The 21,694-nt window shown below is 45.8% G+C and overlaps 1 protein-coding gene across 1 annotated transcript in view; it reads left to right on the top strand.

The window, feature by feature from the left end:
• Window positions 1–21,694, top strand: part of NCAPG2 (non-SMC condensin II complex subunit G2) — a 156,654-nt gene that overhangs the window by 14,015 nt on the left and 120,945 nt on the right. Inside the window, exons 5-7 of the mRNA XM_030550109.1 lie at window positions 1,671–1,831; window positions 6,667–6,801; window positions 21,246–21,340. Of these exons, the coding sequence (XP_030405969.1) occupies window positions 1,671–1,831; window positions 6,667–6,801; window positions 21,246–21,340 (391 nt within the window). The remainder of the gene's footprint in view (window positions 1–1,670; window positions 1,832–6,666; window positions 6,802–21,245; window positions 21,341–21,694) is intronic.

Here is a 21,694-nt window from a genome sequence, read left to right as displayed (position 1 = left end):
GTGGGAGGACCCCTGTTCAAATCCTTCTCCTCCTTTGGTAGAGGAGAGAGGAAAATGGAATATTTGTCTCCCACATTCCAAGTCAGTGCTTTGACCACTGGGCTAAAGCTATAAGATGAACAACTCCTCCTTCCCCAGTTTTGTATGAAGTTAGGCGCCTACCTATGCCATTCTCACAAGAAACATCTAAGTCACCTAAGCTGCTTAACCACAGGATATGGGATCCCAGTTGTGAATCGCTGGTAGAGATAGTTGTTTCTCTGCAGCTTGGACTTAGGTTCATATCTTCATGAGGGTTGGGGTTTAGAGCACACTCCCCTAGTCAGTATCTCCCATTGCATACCTTAGGTGACTTGCTGCCTAGTATGCTGGCTTTTGTGAATCCCATTGTATAAGGCATCTAGGCACTTAATGTAGGCTTTGTGGATCACTCTTATTCCTGTTGTTTTTAGGTGCCTAAAAGTTAGGTATGATGCTCAGCACCTAAATCCCTTTGTGAATCTAGCTGTTAGTGTATTGGTAGGCCAAGATCCTTGGGCCTACTGCTGCTCCTGTGGATCTGCGTGCTTAGCTTCTCAGTGACTCTCAGTCCTATTTCCTCCCAGATACACACTGTTGCAGGTTCCAATAATGAGACGACAATGTTGGGGGGATGGAGCCAGCCCAGGAGGAGAACATTCATACTAAGTTTTTCACTTTAATATGAAGGAAGTGATACTGGCTGAAGTTGTTAACTTATCATGTTGTCAATATAGTATCACCACAGCTTTAACTCCATTAGAGTTATCGAGATTTTACCTAAAAATCAATAACATAGTAGGGGCCACATAGTCTTCTGCAAAGTGGAACTGGTTAGGATTATTCAGTTTTTCCTTGAAGCCCTCCCTTCAGCAACTTGAGCATCAAAGTGAAATTAACAAGAATTAGCTTATGCTCTGTTCATTTATGGAGCTGACCACCAACTGGAGTAAGGAAAGTTTTAGTATGTCATAATCTGACATCGCCCCTCTCACGAGCGGATATCCACCAACTTCAGAATTTTTAAAAAAAAAGGCATCTCTCCTTCACATAGATATAACTATTACTCCAGTGACTCTTTGGTCAAGAATCAAGGTACCATCTGGAAATAAATGTATCACCACTTAATTGTGGTTTTCTAGTACATTTGTGTAAGTTAATATAGTGCTAAGTATACTGAGTGTTTGATTTCAAATTGTCTATGAGAGAGAGTTTTTTAAAGTAAAGGGCATCTAGAATTCTAGCTGTGTGCTGGAAAAATAAAAGGGATGGGGGTTATAATTTAGAGTTGTGTCCAAAACTAAGCTGTGCATCTTCATCCCCAAAATCCTGTACAAAAATTCACTAACTACCCCATGTGAGTTAGGTAAGTACCTTTATCTCTCTGTCACTATTAAAATGGATGAATCTTACACAGTTCAATTATTGCTGAGCCATTATACTCTGACAAATAGCTTAGAGCTTAATAGAACCATTTATGTAAACCCAAACAACTTATTTTTCTGTTTTGTGATTGGTGTTGTGGGCACCAGCGTAGGAAGAGCAGAACTTTGAGGTAGGCATCATAAGACAGATTCAACTTGCTAATTGGCTGCTGTGCCACAGGAGTTTGAGTGTACTTGCAGTAAATAATTGCTTTGCACTCATTGTAGGTATTCTTTATGCATTATCTGAATCTGAAAAAGTCCTACAGGGTGCCATCCAGCAATTATGTGCTATGTGGTGGGAGAAAGGATTGGAAGGAAAACAACAACTGGGGAAAACAGCTTTTATTATGCTGCTAAGAAAGAGTCTGAAGAGCAAAACTGTTACGGTATGTTGAAGCTATGTGGATAACTTTATAATTATTGAATATCCAGAGTTCATATGTCTATAAAATATCCTTCATTTTATTTGAGTTAATTGGTCTTTTCTGTCATAAAGGCCCCTAATATAATTTATCCAGCATATGTTTAAGGCTTATTGAGTCTAATGTGTCTCCAGTGATACCTGTCTTGCAGTTTGTGTTTTTAAATTTGTTGTAATACGGTGTAAATTAATTTAAAACTTGAATCCTTTTTGAAAATATCAAGTGATAAGTTAGCCTCTTCTTCTGCAACCTTTCCTGTCAATTCCTCTCCCCCCCGAAAAGTTAATGGTCAATATTTGTAGAGTGACTAATGATTTCGAGCGACTCAATTTTGGGCTGTTGTTCCTGAAAAATCTTAAAGGGGCTTTTATTTTTCAGAGTACATGTGCTCAGCACTTCCTAGAAATAATCCTTTTTTAATTCAGCCTCATGCTAGATGAGCCTTTATTGTGCGATGTAACACGGGCTGTCTTTCTGAGGGGTCAGGAACCCAGGCTCTGCTAAGGAGAGTAAACCAATCTAGATCCACCTCTGGATTGGTAATGGGATAAGAACTGCCATACTGGGTCAGACCAAAGGTCCATCTAGCCCAGTATCCCGTCTTCCAACAGTGGCCAATGCCAGGTGTCCCAGAGGGAATGAACAGAACATATAATCATCAAGTGATTCATCTCCTGTTGCCCACTTCCAGCTTCTGGCAAACAAACAGGGTAGGGACACCACCCCTGTCCATTCTGGCTAATAGCCATTGATGGACCTATCCTCCATGAATTTATCTAGTTCTTTTTTGAGATGGGGGCAACCACATCTGCACACAGTATTCAAGATGTGGGCATACCATAGATTTCTATAGAGGCAATATAACACTTTCTGTCTTGTAGAGGAGCGGACTCACCCCTGCGGCACCTCGTGCTGGTGACTTATGGGAATTAGCTCATTCCAACTCTGGAGCACCCTCTGCAGGCTGGTGATCTGCCTGTCCTCTGGCCGCCCGTGTCCCTCCCAGGACCCAGTGCCCCTTTATCTGGGGTGCTGCCCCCTGGCAGTAACCCCTTAATCTTAGGGTCTCCCCTCCCCAGAGGACCTCCACCCACTATTTCCACCTCACCTCAATATAAGGCTACTGCCAGTCATCATCTAGCCCAGGCCTGCACAGCTCATAATGCGGCGAGGGCCACATTACTCCAAAGAAAACAGCTGAGGGCTGAACCCCCCCGGCCCTGCGGAAACACTCCCCCCAGCACCTCCTGGTCCCCCACCCCAGCGATGCCCAGCACTGCGGAAACAAACCCTCTTTTCCCAGTGCCGCCCCACCAAAACAGCTGTGGGCCAAAAAGGAAGGTTGGGAGTGGGGAGGTGATACTTTATTTTAAAGCAACCAGGGGCTCCCAGCTGAAGAGGTGGCTAGGAGCCCTCAGGGGCAAATTAAAGGGCCCAGGGCTTTGGCGGCTGGGGGAACCGGGAGCTTTGTGGGGCTGGGGCAGGGATTTAAAGGGCCCAGAGCTCCTGCCACTGAGGGGAGCTCAAACCCTTTAAAGCCTGGCCCCAGCCTGGCCGCCAGAGCTGCAGCTGTGATTCAAAGGGCTCTGGGCTGCCTGCAGCTGCAGGGAACTCTGAGCCCTTTAAATCCCAGCCCCAGCCTGGCCCTGGGAGTGGCGGCCAGGATTCAAAGGGCTCTGGGCTGCCCGCAGGTGTGGGGAGCCCTGAGCCCTTTGAATCTTGGCCGCTGCAGGGATGCAAAGGCTCTGGGCTGCCCGCAGGTGCAGGGAGCCCTGAGCTGTTTGAATCCTTGCCGTGGCCGGGTTTGAAAAGGCTCTGGGCTGCCTGCAGAGCACGGTGTTTCTCATGTGTGGGGGGATTTAGAATCCCCCCCGCGGGCCGCATAGTGAGCCTCCGTGGGCCGTATGTTGTGCAGTCCTGGTCTAGACCCACACCCTGCGGCAGACTGCAGTATCAGCTTACTCATCACTGGCAAGGAGGGTTTGGACCTGCTGCCTTGGCCTACCTCTGGGCTGCCCTCTGCAATGCCCAGTACCTGTTGACCTTGTGCTAGGCCGCAGCCTGGGGCTTTCCAGGCTGGAGCTCCCCAGCTCCTCTGCCTTTTCCCAGCCCTGCTCCACTCGGGTATCCTCTCTCTAGCTCCCTGCAGCCAGGCCCTTCTACCTCTACAGGCAGAGGGAGACTGTTTGGGTTTCTGGCTCAAAACCTCTTATAGGAGCCAGCTGGGCCTGACTGGGGCTTGGCCACAGCTGAGCCTAACTTCCCTAATCAGCCCAGGCTTCTTTTCCCAGCCACAGTCCTCTCCTGGGCTGTTTTAAGCCCTTCAGGGCAGGAGCAGGGGACTTCCCTGCTACAGTCTTATCTATCCCTTTCTTAAAGATTCCCAACATTGTCTGCTTTTCTGACTACAGCTGCACATTGAGTGAGTGTTTTCAGAGAACTATCTGCAACGACTCCAAGATCTCTTTCTTGAGTGCGAACAGCTAATTTTATATGTATAGTTAGGATTATGTTTTCCAATGTGCATTATTTTGCATTTATCAACATTGAATTTCATCTACCATTTTGTTGCCCAGTCACCCAGTTTTCAGAGATCCTTTTGGAGCTCTTCAGAGTCTGCCTGGGACTTAACTATCTTGAGTAGTTTTGTGTCATCTGCAAATTTTGCCACTTCACTGTTTACCCCTTTTTCCAGACCATTTATGAATATGTTGAATAAGACTCATCCCAGTACAGACTCTTGGGGGAAACCACTATTTATCTCTTTCCATTCTGAAAACTGGCCATTTATTTTTTATCCTTTGTTTTCTATGTTTTAATCAGTTACCAATTAATGAGGACCTTCCTCCTTATCCCATGACTGCTTACTTTGCTTAAGAGCCTTTGGTGAGGGACTTTGTCGAAGGCTTTCTGGAAATCTAAGTACACTAGATCCACTTGATCCTCCTCGTCCACATGCTTGTTGACCCCCTCAAAGAATTCTAGTCGATTGGTGAGACATGATTTCTCTTTACAAAACCATGTTGACTCTTCCCCCCAAAATTAGGTTCATTGATGTGTCTGACAATTTTCTTCTTTACTATAGTTTCAACCAGTTTGCCCAGTACTGAAGTCAGACTTACCGGCCTGTAATTGCCCAGGTCATGTCTGGAGCCCTTTTTAAAAAAATTGGCATCACATTAGCTATCCTCCAGTCATTTGGTACAGAAGCTGATTTAAATGATAGGTTACAGACTACAGTTAGTAGTTTTGCAGTTTCACATTTGAGTTCCTTCAGAACTCTTGGTTGAATACCATCTGGTCCTGGTGATTTATTACTGTTTAATTTATCAATTCGTTCCAAAACCACCTCTAATGACACCTCAATCTGAGACAGTTCCTCAGATTTGTCACCTAAAAACGATGGCTCAGGTTTAGGAATCTCCCTCACATTGTCAGCTATGAAGACCAATGCAAAGAATGCATTTAGTTTCTCTGCAATTGCCTTACCTTTGAGTGCTCCATTAGCATCTCGATCGTCCAGTGGCCCCACAGGTTCTTTAGCAGACTTCCTGCTTCTGAGGTGTTTTTTTTTTTTGTGGTATTACTTTTTGAACCTTTGGCCTTCCTAATTATAGTTTTACATTTAATTTGCCAGAGTTTATGCTCCTTTCTATTTCTATTTTCCTCACTAGGATTTAACTTCCACTTTTAAAGGATGTCGTCTTGCATCTTGTTGCTTCTTTTACTTTGTTTAGCCACAGTGGCACTTTTTTGGTTTTCTTACTGTTTTTTTTTTTTGTTTTTTTTTTTTTTAAATTTGGGGTATACATTTAAATTGAACCTCTATTATGGTGTCTTTTGGTAGCTGAGCATTAGTTAATTAATGAAGGAACACCTGGGCTTTATGGAGAGTCAGACTACAGAGGAAGTTTCTGGGGAGAGAAACTACCCCAGAACACAGATTTCCAGAGGAGAGCTTACAAAGCTTTCTGGATAGGAAGGCCTAGGAGATTCCCTGAGTCATCAGGGGAGAGACTAGGCAGTGGAGAAGCCTGGGGAGTTACAGATGAGGGAGAAGGCTTGTTTACATACCATGGTTGGCAGTTGATTAAATAAACCAGACCCAGAAGGGGCATTGTTGACTGTATACAAGCCTCCTTGAATTGATTGAAAGGCCACTAGGGAAACTGAGGCAGAGACATAACTGCAGTTCCATAACCAATGTGCTCCAGAGGCATGTCCACTCCTTTTGCTTAGCTGTCCATTGCTGATGAACTATAATTCTTAGCTCCCAGCCTCAAATCTCATTTTTAATTGGTTGCTTTATTTCAGTTTGATTTCGATTAATTTTCTTGGACGATTTTTGTCTGAACTGTGTTTTCTAAAGCATTGTGCACACCTGTGGCAGTACCCAAGAAATTATTTCCTCTATCGTCAGTCTCATTTTTATCATCTCGTTATCATTCTAATTGTTTCTATCATGGTTCATCCCACCTCTGCAACATTATCTTGTTTCTTCCCCTTATCCTAGTCATCTTTGGTTTCTTTTCCCTGGCTTCCTCTTGGACTCTCAGATTCACTGCAAGCCTTTTTTTCTGTGGTTATGCGTGTTTTAATTTGTTTCCATTTCCACAATATCAAGTTAGTTAATGTTTTATGCAGTCTGAAAAAGTACCCCTGCCTATATGGTACAGGACTTGTTCAGGTCCTGAAACTGAAGTGTGGTTGGCAGGAAAGCTCTTAGACATGAAGTCTAAAAGTGTAATTAGGTTTACTTTCACTATAGCATAACTGTTTTGTTTTTTTTTGTTTTTTAGGGTGCAGATATACTTCGTCTGTGGCATCTACACCAGACTTTACTATGTTTTGATTATGACCTAGAGGAGACTAATGAAGTAAAAGATATGTTGCTTCAGTGCTTTATGAGTGTTAACCATATTAAAAAAGAAGAGGTAAACAGACATTTTTCCCACTATGCTTTTACATATGTTTTCAAATATTTTAAATGTTAACTTTTTTTGGCATTAGTCTTTTTGTGACATCATGTTTGTGGAAGTACCAGTTCGTAACAAGTTATATAGTGGGCTTTAGACAGACAGTTCACCACTTATTTCAGGTTATGGAGCTAAGAGCCAATGTGTAGGAGTTGGTTGGTTTGTTTTTGTTTTGTTTTTTACCCCAAAGTGAATCTTCTTTTCTTTAGTAAAGACAGCAGGATTTGGCCCTATCTGTTATTATGCAAATACACACATTGTGAAACAGGCTTTCCGTTGACTTTTGTCTCCTTCAGCACAGACAAACTGTTCTGTGCTTCAGGAATGTTGTCAAGAAAGGGAAAAAACACTCCAAAGTGAGTAACCTCCTTTAACTACAGTATAATTCTTACCCTCCTGATTCCATGTCATAGCCCACTTTTGGAATTATGGAAGTATTATCAGTTTCTGCAAACTTAGATTTGTACTGCATTTGCCGAAGTCTTAAACCTGATCTCTTCGCAGGGTATGTCTACACTACGGGATTATTCCGATTTTACATAAACCAGTTTTGTAAAACAGATTGTGTAAAGTCGAGTGCACGCAGCCACACTAAACACATTAATTCGGCGGTGTGCATCCATGTACCGAGACTAGCGTCAATTTCCGGAGCGTTGCACTGTGGGTAGCTATCCCATAGTTCCCGCAGTCTCCCCCGACCCCTTGGAATTCTGGGTTTAGATCCTAGTGCCTGACGGGGCAACAAACATTGTCGCAGGTGGTTCTGGGTACAGCCTCACCCCTCCCTCCATGAAAGCAGCAGACAACCGTTTCGCGCCTTTTTTCCTGGGTGAACTGTGCAAACGCCATAGCACAGCAAGCATGGACCCTGCTCAGATCAAGACCGCAATCGTGGACGTTGTAAACACCTCGCACATTCTCGTGCAGCCTCTGCAGGTCCTGGTTCAGCATAATCAGGACCTGCAAAACCAAGCGAGGAGGAGGCAGCTACGGCAGAGCGGCGACGAGAGTGATGAGGACATGGACACAGAATTCTCTCAAACCGCGGGCCCCTGCGCTTTGGAGATCCTGCTGGTAGTGGGGCAGGTTCTAGCCATTGAACGCTGATTTTGGGCCCAGGAAACAAGCACAGACTGGTGGGACCGCATAGTTTTGCAAGTTTGGGATGATTCGCAGTGGCTGCGAAACTTTCGCATGCGTAAGGGCACTTTCTTGGAACTTTGTGACTTGCTTTCCCCTGCTCTGAAACGCCATAATACCAAGATGAGAGCAGCCCTCACACTTGAGAAGCGACTGGCAATAGCCCTCTGGAAGCATGCAGTGCCTGACAGCTACCGGTCAGTCGGGAATCAGTTTGGAGTGGGAAAATCTACTGTGGGGGCTGCTGTGATGCAAGTAGCCAAATCAATCATTAAGCTGCTGCTACGAAAGGCTGTGACTCTGGGAAATGTGCAGATCACAGTGGATGGCTTTGCTGCAATGGGATTCCCTAACTGTGGTGGGGCGATAAATGGACCCATATCCCTATCTTGGCACCGGAGCACCAGGGCACCCAGTACGTAAACAGCAAGAGGTACTTTTCAATGGTGCTGCAAGCACTGGTGGATCACAAGGGACGTTTCACCAACATCCACGTGGGATAGCCGGGAAGGGTTCATGATTCTCGCATCTTCAGGAACAGTACTCTGTTAAAATGGCTGCAGCAAGGGAATTACTTCCTAGACCAGAAAATAACAGTTGGGGATGTTGATATGCCTATAGTTATCCTGGGTGACCCAACCTACCCCTTGATGCCATGGCTCATGAAGCCATACACAGGCAGCCTGGACAGTAGTCAGAAGCTGTTCAACTACAGGCTGAGCAAGTGCAAAATGGTGGTAGAATGTGCATTTGGCCATTAAAGGCACGCTGGCGCACGTTACTGACTCACTCAGACCTCAGCCAAACCAATGTCCCCATTGTTATTGCTGCTTGCTGTGTGCTCCACAATCTCTGTGAGAGTAAGGGGGAGACCTTTATGGCTGGGTGAGAGGCTGAGGCAAATCACCTGGCCGCTGATTACGTGCAGCCAAACACCAGGGCAATTAGAAGAGCACACCACAAAGCGGTGCGCATCAGATAAGCTTTGAAAACAAGTTTCATCATGGGCCAGGGTATGGTGTGACAGTGTGTGTTTCCCCTTGATGAACCCCCCCCTTGATTGACTCATTCCCTGTAAGCAACCCACCCTCCCCCTTCAATTACAGCTTGCTTAAGGAAATAAAGTCACTGTCGTTTAAAAATCATGTATTCTTTATTAAAAAGTCATAAGAGGGAGAGAACTGACAAGGTAGCCTGGGTGTGGTTTGAGAGGAGGATAAGAGAGAAGGAAAAGGCCACTAAAAATATTTCAAAGTAATGACAGCCTTTTGGTTGGGCTATCCACGGGGTTGGAGTGGGCGGGTGCACGAAGCCTTCCCCCATGCGTTCTTACACGTCTGTGTGAGGAAGATATGGAACGTGGTGAGGGTGGTTACACAGGGGCTGCAGCGGCACTTTGTGACCCTGCTGCTGTTCCTGAAGCTCCACCAGATGTCGGAGGATGTCAGTTTGATCACGCAGCAGCCCCAGTGTTGCATCCCGCCACCGCATATCTTATAGATTCTAGGACTGGAAGGGACCTCGAAAGGTCATCGAGTCCAGTCTCCTGCCCTCATGGCAGGACCAAATACTGTCTAGACCATCCCTAACAGACATTTATCTAACCTACTCTTAAATATCTCCAGAGATGGAGATTCCACAACTTCCCTAGGGAATCTATTCCAGTGTTTAACTACCCTGACAGTTAAGAACTTTTTCCTAATGTCCAACCTAAATCTCCCTTGCTGCAGTTTAAGCCCATTGCTTCTTGTTCTATCATTAGAGGCTAAGGTGAACAAGTTTTCTCCCTCCTCCTGATGACACCCTTTTAGATACCTGAAAACTGCTATCATGTCCCCTCTCGGTCTTCTCTTTTCCAAACTAAACAAACCCAGTTCCTTCAGCCTTCCTTCATAGGTCATGTTCTCCAGACCTTTAATCATTCTTGTTGCTCTTCTCTGGACCCTCTCCAATTTCTCCACATCTTTCTTGAAATGCGGTGCCCAGAACTGGACACAATACTCCAGTTGAGGCCTAACCAGCGCAGAGTAAAGCGGAAGAATGACTTCTCGTGTCTTGTTTACAACACACCTGTTAATGCATCCCAGAATCATGTTTGCTTTTTTTGCAACAATATCACACTGTTGACTCATATTAACCTTGTGGTCCACTATGACTCCTAGATCTCTTTCTGCCATACTCCTTCCTAGACACTCTTCCCATTCTGTATGTGTGAAACTGATTGTTCCTTCCTAGGTGGAGCACTTTGCATTTATCTTTATTGAACTTCATCCTGTTTACCTCAGACCATTTCTCCAACTTGTCCAGATCATTTTGAATTTTGACCCTGTCCTCCAAAGCAGTTGCAATCCCTCCCAGTTTGGTATCGTCCACGAACTTAATAAGCGTACTTTCTATGCCAACATCTAAATCGTTGATGAAGATACTGAACAGAGCCGGTCCCAAAACAGACCCCTGCGGAACCCTACTTGTTATACCTTTCCAGCAGGATTGGGAGCCATTAATAACTACTCTCTGAGTACGGTTATCCAGCCAGTTATGCACCCACCTTATAGTAGCCCCATCTAAATTGTACTTTCCTAGTTTATCTATAAGAATATCATGCAAGACTGTATCAGATGCCTTACTAAAGTCTAGGTATATCACATCCACCGCTTCTCCCTTATCCACAAGGCTCGTTATCCTATCAAAGAACGCTATCAGATTAGTTTGACACGATTTGTTCTTTACAAATCCATGCTGGCTATTCCCTATCACCTTACCACCTTCCAAGTGTTTGCAGATGATTTCTTTGATTACCTGCTCCATTATCTTCCCTGGCACAGAAGTTAAACTAACTGGTCTGTAGTTTCCTGGGTTGTTTTTATTTCCCTTTTTATAGATGGGCACTATATTTGCCCTTTTTCAGTCTTCTGGAATCTCCCCTGTCTCCCATGATTTCCCAAAGATAATAGCTAGAGGCTCAGATACCTCCTCTATTAACTCCTTGAGTATTCTAGGATGCATTTCATCAGGCCCTGGTGACTTGCAGGCATCTAACTTTTCTAAGTGATTTTTTACTTGCTCTTTTTTTATTCTATCTTCTAAACCTACCCTCTTCCCGTAAGCATTCACTATATTAGACATTCCTTCAGACTTCTCAGTGAAGACCGAAACAAAGAAGTCATTAAGCATCTCTGCCATTTCCAAGTCTCCCGTTACTGTTTCCCCCTCCTCACTGAGCAGTGGGCCTACCCTGTCCTTGGTCTTCCTCTTCCTTCTAATGTATTGATAAAAAGTCTTCTTGTTTCCCTTTGTTCCCATAGCTAGTTTGAGCTCATTTTGTGCCTTTGCCTTTCTAATCTTGCCTCTGCATTCCTGTTATTTGCCTATATTCATCCTTTGTAATCTGACCTAGTTTCCACTTTTTATATGACGCCTTTTTATTTTGTAGGTCACACAAGATCTCGTGGTTAAGCCAAGGTGGTCTTTTGCCACATTTTCTATCTTTCCTAACCATCGGAATAGCTTGCTTTTGGGCCCTTAATAGCGTCCCTTTGAAAAACTGCCAACTCTCCTCAGTTGTTTTTCCCCTCAGTCTTGATTCCCATGGGACCTTACCTATCAGCTCTCTGAGCTTACCAAAATCCGCCTTCCTGAAATCCATTGTCTCTATTTTGCTGTACTCCCTTCTACCCTTCCTTAGAATTGCAAACTCTATGATTTCATGATCACTTTCACCCAAGCTTCCTTCTACTTTCAAATTCTCAACGAGTTCCTCCCTATTTGTTAAAATCAAGTCTAGAACAGCTTCCCCCCAGTAGCTTTTTCAACTTTCTGAAATAAAAAGTTGTCTGCAATGCAGTCCAGGAACTTATTGGATAGTCTGTGCCCCGCAGTGTTGTTTTCCCAACATATATCTGGATAGTTGAAGTCCCCCATCACCACTAAATCTTGGGCTTTGGATGATTTTGTTAGTTGTTTGAAAAAAGCCTCATCCACCTCTTCCACCTGATTAGGTGGCCTGTAGTAGACTCCCAGCACGACATCCCCTGTGTTTTTTACCCCTTTTAGCCTAACCCAGAGACTCTCAACACTTCCATCTTCTATGTTCATCTCCACCTCAGTCCAAGTGTGTACATTTTTAATATATAAGGCAATACCTCCTCCCTTTTTCCCCTGTCTATCTTCCTGCCTACACCTCTGATCTTCCTGGCACCATCTCTCATCTCGAGCATTCCTCCTGTCTCACATTCACTGGCATCTGTCCTGTAATTTGATACCACATCCTTCCACTCATTCAGGTGAGCTCTTTCATTGCGGGTTACTTCCATGATTTCCGAGAACATGTCATCGCACGTCTTTTTTTTTTTCCTCTGCCTTATCTGAGAGAGCCTTCAGGATGGAGTAGGGAGGCTTGAAAAATTTGCAGCTGCATGAGGGAGGTAAAAAAGGGAGAGAAGTATTTAAAAAGATACATTTTACAGAACAATGGTTATACTCTTTCACAGTGAACAATACTATTCACCTTACAAAGCACATGTGATTTCACTACAAGATCGCATTTTGTATCTTAATATTGAGTGCCTGCAGCTCTGGTTTTAGACCTCACAGACGCAGGCCCGGGCAGCAGAATTCAGCTTGCATGAAGCTATGGTAAGCCATTGTCGTTTGGCTTCTGCAGCCTTCATATACACAGTGCCCTCCTTTCCCAAATACCAAGCAAATCCCGTTCAGTGCTGCTTCTTTCCTGTTAACATGCAGCAGCCCCATGCATGCATGCCCTTCATCCAATTCTATGGGACGATCGCTTTACTCCTCTTCCCACTGCGTGGCTGGTATCAGGGGAGATCACTGTTAATCACCCCCTTTCCTTCCCCCACCACGTGGCTGGTAGCAGGGAAGATCCCTTCTAGCCAAACTCGATAAAGCTCAGCGGCATTTTCACCTCACTCCCCTCCCCCCGCTTGGCTACCTGCAAGGAAGGATTTATTTTAAGCAACAGGCAAACAGCCCAGTAGGAATGGCCATCTCTGTCCCCTTACTTAAATTCCTGAATTTCAACCAGGTTACCATGAACGATATCACTCTCCTGAGGATAACACAGCGAGATAAAGAACGGATGTTGCTTGAATACCAACAATCACCGGGACCATACGCAGCTAGGCTTTGTCATGCAATGATACCAGATTACTTGCTACATGCATGGTGTGGTCAAGTGCCCTACCATGGTGGATGGAATAAGGCTGCCTTGCCCAGAAACCTTCTGCAAAGGCTTTTAGAGTACCTCCAGGAGAGCTTCATGGAGATGTCCCTGGAGGATTTCCACTCCATCCCCAGACATGTTAACAAACTTTTCCAATAACTGTACTGGCCGCGAATGCATCCCAAGTCCTCAGGGCAAATCAATCATTTAAAAAACACTTGCTTTTAAACCATGTTTTATATTTACAAAGGTACACTCAGCAGAGGTCGCTTCCATGGCTTCATTTTCTGGGCTAGTGGCTTGGGAGGGCTGGGAGGGTAATTCCGTCTGGGTGAGAAAAAGCTCGTGGCTGTTGGGGAGAACGGAGTGCTGTGTGCTCTCTGCAAGCTTGTCCTCCTCTTTCTCCTGCTTATCTTCCCCGTCCGCAGAATCCTCAGCCATGGCTGAGATTACCACCCCCACATCGGAATCCACGGACAGGGGTGGAGTAGTGGTGGCAGACCCCCTAGAATTGCCTGCAGCTCAGCGTAGAAGTGGCATGTTTTCGGCCCTGCCCCAGACCTTCCATTTGCTTCTTTGGTTTTCTGGTAGGCTTGTCTGAGCGCCTTAACTTTCACCCTGCACTGCACAGAGTCTGTGGTGTGGCCTTTCTCCATCATAACCTTGGAAATTTTTTCAAATTTTTTTCATTTCGTCTTTTGGAACGGAGTTCTGTTAGCACAGAATCCTCTCCCCATATAGCGATCGGATCCAGTACCTCCCGTGCGGTCCATGCTGCAGCTCTTTTTTGATTCTCAGGAGACTGCATTGTTACCTGTGCTGATGAGCGCTGCGTGGTCACCTGTGCTGGTGAGCTCTCCATGCTGGCCAAACAGGAAATGAAATTCAAAAGTTCACGGGGCTTTTCCTGTCTACCTGGCCAGTGCATCCGAGTTCAGATTGCTGTCCAGAGCGGTCACAGTGGTGCACTGTGGGATACCGCCCGGAGGCCAATACTGTCGATTTGTGGCCACACTAACCCTAATCCGATATGGTAATACCTATTTCAGCGCTACTCCTCTCGTCGGGGAGGAGTACAGAAACCGGTTTAAATAGCCCTTTATATCGATATAAAGGTCTCGTTGTGTGGACAGGTGCAGCGTTAAATCAGTTTAACTTTCCTAAAATCAGTATAAACGCGTAGTGTAGACCAGGCCTCAGTGAAGAATTGTTTTCAGCTGTAACTTTTTTTACTTTGGTTTGCACATTAGGGAATATGGAAGTCTATACATTACGCATCTTAGAATGCCATTGCATGGACTGCAACCGATATATATTAAGCCAATGGAGAAAGTATTGTAATGAACCAATTTTATTCTGGAAGGGGAGGAGAAGCTTATTTTTTTTTTTCTAATACTACAGCAAAAACAGCTTTTAAATTTGTAACTGTCCCCTTGACTTAGTGCATTCAAAGGTATTGAAAAAGTCTGAGAACCGTGCTTGCTTGGTCACATCCTATGCTACAGTAACTAAATATAATTGTATGAATTAAGGGTAATATTAGCCATGTTAAATAATTTTGTTGCTCTAGTTAAGTAGTTTCTAAATGATCTGGTTTACTTTAATATTGCCTATTTATATATGGACAATAAAAGCATTGAAAACTAGCTGTTAATGCAGATTTACCCATTTGTATATCTTTCAGCAACAAATCAACATGTATGCTTGTTTCTCCAGGTCTTTGTTTTTTTAATAAGGTCTTTACTTGTTACTACAGACCTATTATTTCATAGACAAACCACAATTCCAGTTTTCCTCAGGCTGAAATATTTTGACTATGGAACAAATAAATCTGTGTTATTAAAAGAAGACTTCAGAAAATCACCACTATGTGCAAACAGGTTCTCTGCCTTTTGAAAGATAGTGGATTAATGTGGTTCTACACCTGACTTAAAATTTTTATTCTGGGGCTCTTAGAACCAGGTGAACTGTACAGTACCTGGAGAACTTAGCCTGAACATGTGTATATAGTATTTAGCATATTGGGTTCTTGATCTCCAGTTTGAGTCCTTTGGCGCTACTGCAGTACAAATAAATACTAAGTAATCCTTCAGTTATACTAGGCAATAAAAATGCTTAAGAATCTTACAACTTTTCTTAAACAATCAGAATATCACTTAAATATATGCAATTTTTTTTCTTTAGGAAACATTACCTGTGACCTTAAGTTCTTCGAGTGCTTGCTCATGTCCATTCCAATGTAGGTGTGTGCTTGCCCCGAGCACCGCCTCTGGAAAGTTTTTTCTCTCAGGGCTATCTGTTAGGTCAGCTCTGCTGCCTCCAGGAGTCATGCCCTCATAGCACTGTTGTATAGGGCTCTGCTGACCCCTCAATTCCTTTTTACCATCCATGACAGTCACTGGAATTGCTGCTCATCCTTGGTGTGTTTTTTGTTTGTTTGTTTTTCAGTACCTCTCTCAATGGACTTTGCTGATTATCTGTAAATACTTCTTTTTCTAGAGTTTGAGTTTGTTAGTAGCAGACACCGCTTAGTGGGGTTAGCCCTTCCCTGGCATCAGGGTAGGCCTCGGACCCCAGGGTTCAAGCCATGTGCATCATGCCAAAAGCCAATGCTGGTTAGCAATCAATATTCCATCTGCCTCAAGTGTCTGGGGGGAGAGACACATGCAGAAGCGTTGCAGGATTTGCAAGGGCTTTAGGCCCAGAACGAAGTTCCTCCTTATGGAGGCAGTGCTTCGTCCCCCTTCCTAGCAGAGTCACGTTGACCCAACACCGGGTACTTGTGCTTCAGTAAGAAGCACACTGGCATTTCTAAGGGAGATAGGTGCTGGAGAAGTGGAACAATGCTCTAGGAAGGACTCTGCATGTATGGCTCAGTACTCCCGGCACCAACACTGATCTCTGGTGCTAAGGAAGACAATTCCAGCATGGGACTCTTGGCATTGCTCTCCATTGCTGGTACCGAAAAAGATTGACTGGGACATTCCCCAACCCCAAAGTCTGCGGGGCATCGAGATACTGACAGTGTGTGACCCATGCCGGCCACTCAGATGCCAGTAATGAGTATGGTACTGTTGACTCTGGCCCCGGTAAGGGCACAGTTGAGTCCAGCACCTTTGGACTCTCTGCCAAAAGAGAGCCACTGGAATTTGGCCCTGGCGCTACTATCCACGCTGGAGACATTTGAGGCAGAAAGGGAGTTACTGTCCTTCCCGGTATCGCCATCTCTTGCCATTCAGGAGCAGATGGTGGCAGCACCAGAGGTAAGGATGGCCATGGTATCGAGACCTTAGGTGACATCAAAGAGCAAGCCGGCCATGATGTTGCAGCACTGGTTTCTTCCCTCCCTGCACCTTTCTCCAGCACCGGCTAGCACTGCTCTGTTGTTGTCGCCAAGAAGCAATTCCAGTTGGTGATGCCCAACAGCTGAGATGAGCCTGGATATTCTGCCAACAGCCTGACCACCAACCCAATGGCAGATGTCACTACAGTATCCATTCTGGAATCCCTAACCCTTTTCAGCCAGTCCAGGGTCCACAGTCCAGGAGTCCTATTGCATCGGAGTCAAGAGGTCCTGCACCATCTCTCTTGGAGTAGGAACCCGGCCTCGGTGCTGAGCCTGGTACCAAATTGCAAGACCTCTTCAGGGACCCTTCTGACGAGAAACCTCTGGCCCAGGAGGTGCAGTCGCTCCTAAAGGTGAGAGCAATGGAAGAGGTTCCGCCAGAGTTAAGGGGCTGGGGTCTCTCTTCCCTCTACTTCCTAATCCCGAAGGCCAATGGCAATCTCAGACCGATCTTGGACCTGCGAAATGTCAATGGATTCATGAAGAGACTGAAGTTCCACATGGTCTTCTTAGCCTCCACTATCCCTTCTCTGGATCCAAGGGACTGGTATGCTGCCCTTGACTTGAAGGATGGATATTTTCATATTGCAGTTTTTCAGGTACACAGAAGGTTCCTATGACTTGTTGTGAGCCACATGCACTACCAATTTATGGTGCTCCCATTCATCCTGTTAGCGGCCCCTTGGGTGTTCACAAAGTGTATGGCAGTCATCACAGCCTTCCTAAGGAGACAAGCGGTTCAGGTCTACCTTACTTCGATGACTGGCTGATCAGAGGTCAATGCAAGGCCCAGGTGGAGGCAGATGTGGAGTTAATATAGTCAACTTTCCAGGCTCTGGGGTTGTTGATAAACGTGCAGAAATCTACCCTTTCCTTGGTTCTAAGGATAGAATTCATTGAGGTGGTTCTCGACTTGACCCAGGCCAGAGCCTTTCTCCTGGAAAATCTGTTCAGAGCTGTAGGGTTGCTCATGGAGAGCCTGAAGAATCACCTCATCACCGCAGTAAGAAACTGTGTAAAGCTCCTGGGGCATATGGCATCATGCACCTATGTGGTGCAATATGTGAGACTATCGTTCCGGGATCTCCAGACTTGGTTGGCATTGGTCTACGCACCGGGCCAGTACCATCTGGACAGGGCATTCTCGCTTCCCCTGTCGGTGATTTCCATGGGTGGTGGTTAGACCCACAGACAGCATGTGCAGTAGTCACATTCTCGAGGCCCCAACCGCCAACATCTTCCATCACAGACGTGTTGGTGATGGGATGGGGAGGCTCACTTGGGGACCCTCAGGATTCAGGGCCTTTGGTCCCTGGAGGAGCTCTTGTTATACATCAACATGAGGAAACTGACAGCAGTGCACCTAGCCTGCCAGGTGTTCCAACCCCACTTGGAGGGCAACTGCATGTCAGTCCTTACAGACAACATGACGGCAATGTTTTACATAGGCAGGGCAGAGTGCACTCCTCCCTCATATAACAGGAAGCTCTTCGCCTCTGGGACTTCTGCATAGCCACTTGATCCACCTCAAAGCCTTCTACCTCTCGGGGTCACAGAACGATTTAGTGGACCATCTCAGCAGATCCTTTTCCAGCCATTGAGTGGTCCATTCGCCCAGATGTTGAGTACCATTTTTCCTGAGGTGGGCAACCCCAGGTAGACCTGTTTGCAATAAAGCACAAGAAGTGTCTTCAGTTCTGCTCCTTCCTAGGCCTCAGCCCAGTTTCACTCACAGACGACACCTTTCTCCTCCTTTGGATGGACCATCTCTTCTACATGTTCACATCCATCCCTCTCATACAAAGGGTCCTGCTGAAGGTCAGAAGGGATAGGACGTGTCTTATCCTGATAGCCCCAGCCTGGATGCATCAGCACTTGTTCATCATTCTCCTAGATCTCTGTGGACATGCCAATCAGCCTGCCCCGTTTCCGGATCTGATCTCTCAAGACTACAGGTGTCTGTCATCTGAGCCTTGAGTCTCTTCATTTCACGGCATGGAAGCTCCATGGCTGAGCCCCACGGAACTAGCATGCTCTGGGCCTGTTGACGGGGTGCTTTTAGGGAGCAGGAAACCATCCACTAGAGCCACTTATCTGGCTAAGTGGAAGAGATTCTCTATCTGCTCAGCGCAGAAGGACATCTCGCTTACTCAGTCAACATGGGGCTTTTATTCTAAATTACCTACTCCACTCAAAACAGCTATACCTAAAAGTATCCTCTATTAGTGTCCATCTAGTTGCAATCTCGACCTTTCGCTAGTGGTCTTCTCAAACTTGATCTGTGGTTGTTTTCTTATGTGGCTGGAGCAGCTATAGCCCCATATATGCCAGTCACTCCCTTCCCGGGACCTCAACTTGGTGCTGGCAAGGCTAACAGGCCCACCTATTTGAACTGTTGGCAATGTGCCTTCTGCTCTACCTGTACTGGACTGTGGCCCTCCTGGTCACCATTACTTCTGCCAGAAGGGTCTCAGAGATCAGAACTCTTACTTCAGAACCACCATACACGGTCATTTTCAAGGACAAGGTTCAGCTGTGGCCACACGCAGCCTTCCTGCCAAAGGTGGTCTCACAATTCCATAGTAACCAGGATATCTTTCTTCCAGTCTTCTATCCAAGCCACATGCTAAAAGGGAGGAACAAAGACTCCACGCGCTGGATGTTAGGCGTACACTTGCTCTTTACATAGAAAGGACTAAACCCTTTCGGAAATCCATAGAGCACTGTGCAGATATCAAATTTATATCCGTGGATATTCAGCTTGCGCACACTACTCCTGAGGGAATTCTGTGCCAAAAAAATTAAGTGTTCTGCGCACAATATTTTAAAACTCTGCATATTTTGTCAAAATAATATAATCACACCATTTTCAATTATGTACTGACAAGTATTTTGAAATAAATTACCAAAATAATTGAAAAAGGTGTGATTTGATTATATTGTGTTATTTTGACAAATAAAATTTGCAGAACTTTGCAGTGTGTTTGGAGCAGAATTCCTTCAAGAGTACCAGGGTTCTGTGCAATCTGGTTATGGACAACTTGCGGGATAGGGGTGTCTGGGTGCAGGGGGAGATTTTGGATGCACAGGGGCTTGGTGTGGGGTTGTGTGCAGGGGAAATGGGACTCTGCAGGGGATTCCAGGGGAAGGTGGTGAGGAGTGGTCTGGGGGAGTGGGACTTGGTGGTGGGGAATCAGGGTGCAGCTGCTTGGGGCTCAGTGGGGTGGGGAGTTTTGGGAGCTCATTTGATGGGGTTCTGGGTGCAGAGGGGGCTTGGTAGAGGGGGATCTGGGTGTGCAGGTGGTGTGGGGAGGGGTCACTGTACAGGAAACTGCACCCTCCATCCACCCAACCCTGCACTTGGAACCCCTCCATCCCACCTGACCCAACCCCTTCTCCTCCTCCTCCTCCTCCTCCACACCAAGACACCCCCACCCCGGTGCTGCAGCCGGGGAAGTTTCTGGGGCTTGATCTGACTCAGCCCCGGCTGCTCTGTGAACGGTGGAGGGGGAACTCTGTCTCTCCCCTCCCCTCCCCTCCTCTTCCAGCTGGGACTCGCATCCCTGAGTGGCCAGGGCATCTCCAGACCCCCCTCTCTTCAGTGATTTCTCCCCCCCCCACCCCCAGCTGCCCAAACAGAGCATCTGAGCTGCTGTGGAGGGGTGAGTCCACTGGTGCAGCTTCTCTTTGCTTCCCCACAGAAACTGTTTTCTGCAAGGAAGCAAACCGAGGGGGCATTTTTCTACTGTGCAGTTGTGCAGAATTTCCCCAGGAGTAACACTCCTGGACTAGTGTGACCAGGGACAGCTGCTGCTGAGCCTGGTGTCCTACCCTGTGGGCGGAGCTGAAGGCGGTACAGCCACACCAAAGGAACTGCCCACATAGGCCACTGGCTTCTGTGAGCAGCAGCCAGATGTGCGGCTACTTTCACCGCTGTCGTTCCCAGTAGAGACCTGCAGCTCCTCAGATATCCGCTTTATATCTGCAGATATCCACATCCGTAGATATAAAGTTTTGTAGCCGTTGCAGACAGAAGGAAAGGCCGTCCATTCTTGGCCCAGAAAATTTCATCGTGGATCACTTCCTGCATCCACACGTGCTATGACCTAGTGAAGGTCCCAGCTCCTCCTCTGACAGCCTATTCTACAAGAGCTCAAGTATCGGCGGTGGCATCATGGCACAAGTTCTGATTCAGGACACTTGTAAAGTGGCAACACGGTCTTCAGTCCACACTTTGGCATTATGCCATCACCTAGCAAACTAGAGATGATGTGAGTTTCGGCTGAGCTGTCAGTGTGTCAATGAACTTCGAACCCTACACCTGCTCAACTGCTTAGGAGTCGCTTACATTGGAATGTACGTGAGCAAGCACTTGAAGAAAAAAGTTATTCGAGAGTGTTGCTCATGTCCATTCCAAACTCCCTCGCCTGCTCCTCTGTTGGAATTAGCCAGCAAGAAGGAACTGAGGGGGTGATGGGGCCCTACGTACCACCGGTATGAGAGCACAACTCCAGGGGATTCTAGAGCCGACCCGACAGACACCACTGGGAAAAACTTTTCAGTGGTGGTACTTGGGGTGAGCACATACCTACATTGGAATGGAGATGAGGAACACATTTCAAAGAACAACAGTTATGGAAGGCTAGTAACCGTTTTTCGCAGTTAACAAATTGAAATGGATCTTAAATTGATTTCCTGATTTGGGCTTATTTCCATTTTTTTCCTTAACAGGGACGACGATTCCTTAGCTTTCTGTTGAGCTGGAATGTAAACTTCATTAAAATGATCCATGGGACTATTAAAAACCAGTTGCAGTGTTTTTCAAAGTATGTATCACAGTTATAGTGATTGCCATTATGAATGTTGGCCACACTTTGCTTTCAGTTTTCAAAGATGGAACATCTAGCTTATGGATGAAATACGCCTGAACGAAAAGATCAGGTTCTACAAATACAACGAGTAACTTCCATATTGCTTCAATAATTGCGTATCTTTATCTTGTCTATACAGTAGATGCTGCTTAATAGCAATTCTGATACTAACTTTTGGCTAATAGCAACCTTTTTACAAGAACGAATCCTGTTCCATTAACTTTAATGTTAATGGGATTCAAATATTGGCAACGGTCATGCCATTTTTTGACGTGTTCCGTGGCTGCAGCCCTTACCTGTAGCCGGGAG

Source organism: Gopherus evgoodei, chromosome 2 (assembly GCF_007399415.2).
Source record: "Gopherus evgoodei ecotype Sinaloan lineage chromosome 2, rGopEvg1_v1.p, whole genome shotgun sequence".
NCBI lineage: Eukaryota > Metazoa > Chordata > Testudines > Testudinidae > Gopherus > Gopherus evgoodei.
This window is presented reverse-complemented; position numbering and strand designations above follow the sequence as displayed.